The sequence below is a fragment of the Cucurbita pepo genome, chromosome 2 (assembly GCF_057944985.1).
Source record: "Cucurbita pepo subsp. pepo isolate OVF chromosome 2, ASM5794498v1, whole genome shotgun sequence".
NCBI classification, from domain to species: Eukaryota; Viridiplantae; Streptophyta; class Magnoliopsida; order Cucurbitales; family Cucurbitaceae; genus Cucurbita; species Cucurbita pepo.
This window is the reverse complement of record NC_141799.1, coordinates 6,280,295-6,282,071: the sequence shown is the minus strand read 5'-3', so window position 1 is coordinate 6,282,071 and position 1,777 is coordinate 6,280,295. Positions and strand designations below refer to the sequence as shown.

Here is a 1,777-nt window from a genome sequence, read left to right as displayed (position 1 = left end):
AGCCATCTTCTTCGCTCCAATCATTTTGAGCATCTTAAAGTTCACGTGCCCAAGTCTTGCATGTCATAGCCAAGCTGGGTCTGTGAGTACCATCAATAGAGAGTTGGGCTAACTGGTCTCCAATAGTATCTTATATAGGCGGTTATGCGACCATTTTACCTTTATCAACAAAGTTTCATTTCAATTGAAAATTTTGAGGAACGAGCCAACTAACTCCATTCTTCTTCCTTTTTCCGTCATCTGACCAAGATTGATAATATTACTCTTCAAGTTCGGGATATATAATATACCTTGGTCAATAAACGTTAGTCGCTGTTCTTGCACTAGAACAAGATGGATCCTTTGCCTTGGATCAGTACTATTGACCAATCGCTGAACTTTATGTTTCCAATGAGCTCTTCATCAAGATCCTTGAACTTTGCTTGATCTTCGATCATGTGGTTGCTTGCTTCGTTGTCTAGGTACCACATGTTGGTTTCCATTTAGTTTTCTCCTTTTGTGAGAAGGCTCATCATAACCATCTCTTTAGAGCATCAACAGGTTAGACATCTTCTTGGCCAATATCAGTGTGGGCTCTTGATCATGCGTGAGTGTGAGGTTTGCCTCCTCATCATGCTTCTTCTTGCGGCACTCTATTGCATAGTGCCCGTATTTTTCACAAGAGTAACACTTGATCATACTCTTGTCCTGCCAAGGGTTGACATTGTCATGGATTTTTGAGGTATTGCCACGACCTCCTATGCCACCAGGACCACGGCCACGCCTATGACCTTTACTTTCCTTGTTGTGACCGTCATGTCCATTCGTACCTGAAGATGAAGAGTCAGTTGTATCTTTCTTCTTCATCCATGTGAGCCACTCCTCATGTGTGAGTAAGAGGTGTTTCTCCTCCTCTTTGTCTTTGTAGCCACAAAGTCTCTCCTCATGGGCTTTAAGACGACCAATGACCTTCTCAACTGACATGTTATTAAGGTTGTTGAATTTCTCAATAGAGGTATGCATCAATCTTGGGAGAACAACTCGAAGGAACTTCTTGACAACGGAGATCTCCTCTAGGGTGTTGTCTAAAGAACAAATGCCACTGATGATTGTCATCAACTTCATGGAAAAATTGTCTATTGACTTACCGTCTTTCATGCAGATAACCTCGAACTCACTCTTCAAGATATGCACCTTTGCTTCCTTTACATGTTCCACACCTGCAAGCATTGTTTGCAACATCTCTCACGCTGTCTTTGCCAAGCCCTTCTCTGCCAACATGAGAAGGATGTCCTCCAGGACTGCTTGGTAGATGACAGAAAGATTCATCCTATCCTTATGCTCCTCGATGTCACCATGCTCAATGGTGTCTCACACGTCTTATGCCTGTAGGTTAACACACATCTTTATCGATCATGTTGCATAGTTACTATTCATGAGTAACTAGTATTGAAGTGTTACATTCCCCTCCTTTCCGCACTTTATTGTTGTCATATCTCTTCCGACGACTTTGTATGGTGACAAAATTTATTTCGACATCCTAACTCTGATACCAAATGTGGGGTGTGACCCATGATCGAAATATGCCAAAACAAACAACTGAAGCAGGGAGAACAACTTGAGAGAAGAGGTCTTTTGAATAAAAGAACCTTAAGCACTTATTCTTTTGAATTCTTTTTGTTACCGTAAAAAAGAGCATACATCTAATGAGTATTTATAGGGGAGAAAATACTAACTAGTTTCATAAACTTTCTCCTCAAGTTAAAATTCTCCTCAAGTTAAATTCTCCTAAAGTTGT

At 40.9% G+C, this 1,777-nt stretch overlaps 1 protein-coding gene across 1 annotated transcript; it reads right to left on the bottom strand.

Moving 5' to 3' along the window:
- Positions 1–525: 525 nt before the first annotated feature.
- On the bottom strand, positions 526–1,221 carry LOC111787714 (uncharacterized). Its single transcript, XM_023667745.1, has one exon. It carries the CDS (start codon positions 1,219–1,221, stop codon positions 526–528), a length of 696 nt encoding a protein of 231 aa, XP_023523513.1.
- Between the last annotated feature and the right edge of the window lie 556 nt (positions 1,222–1,777).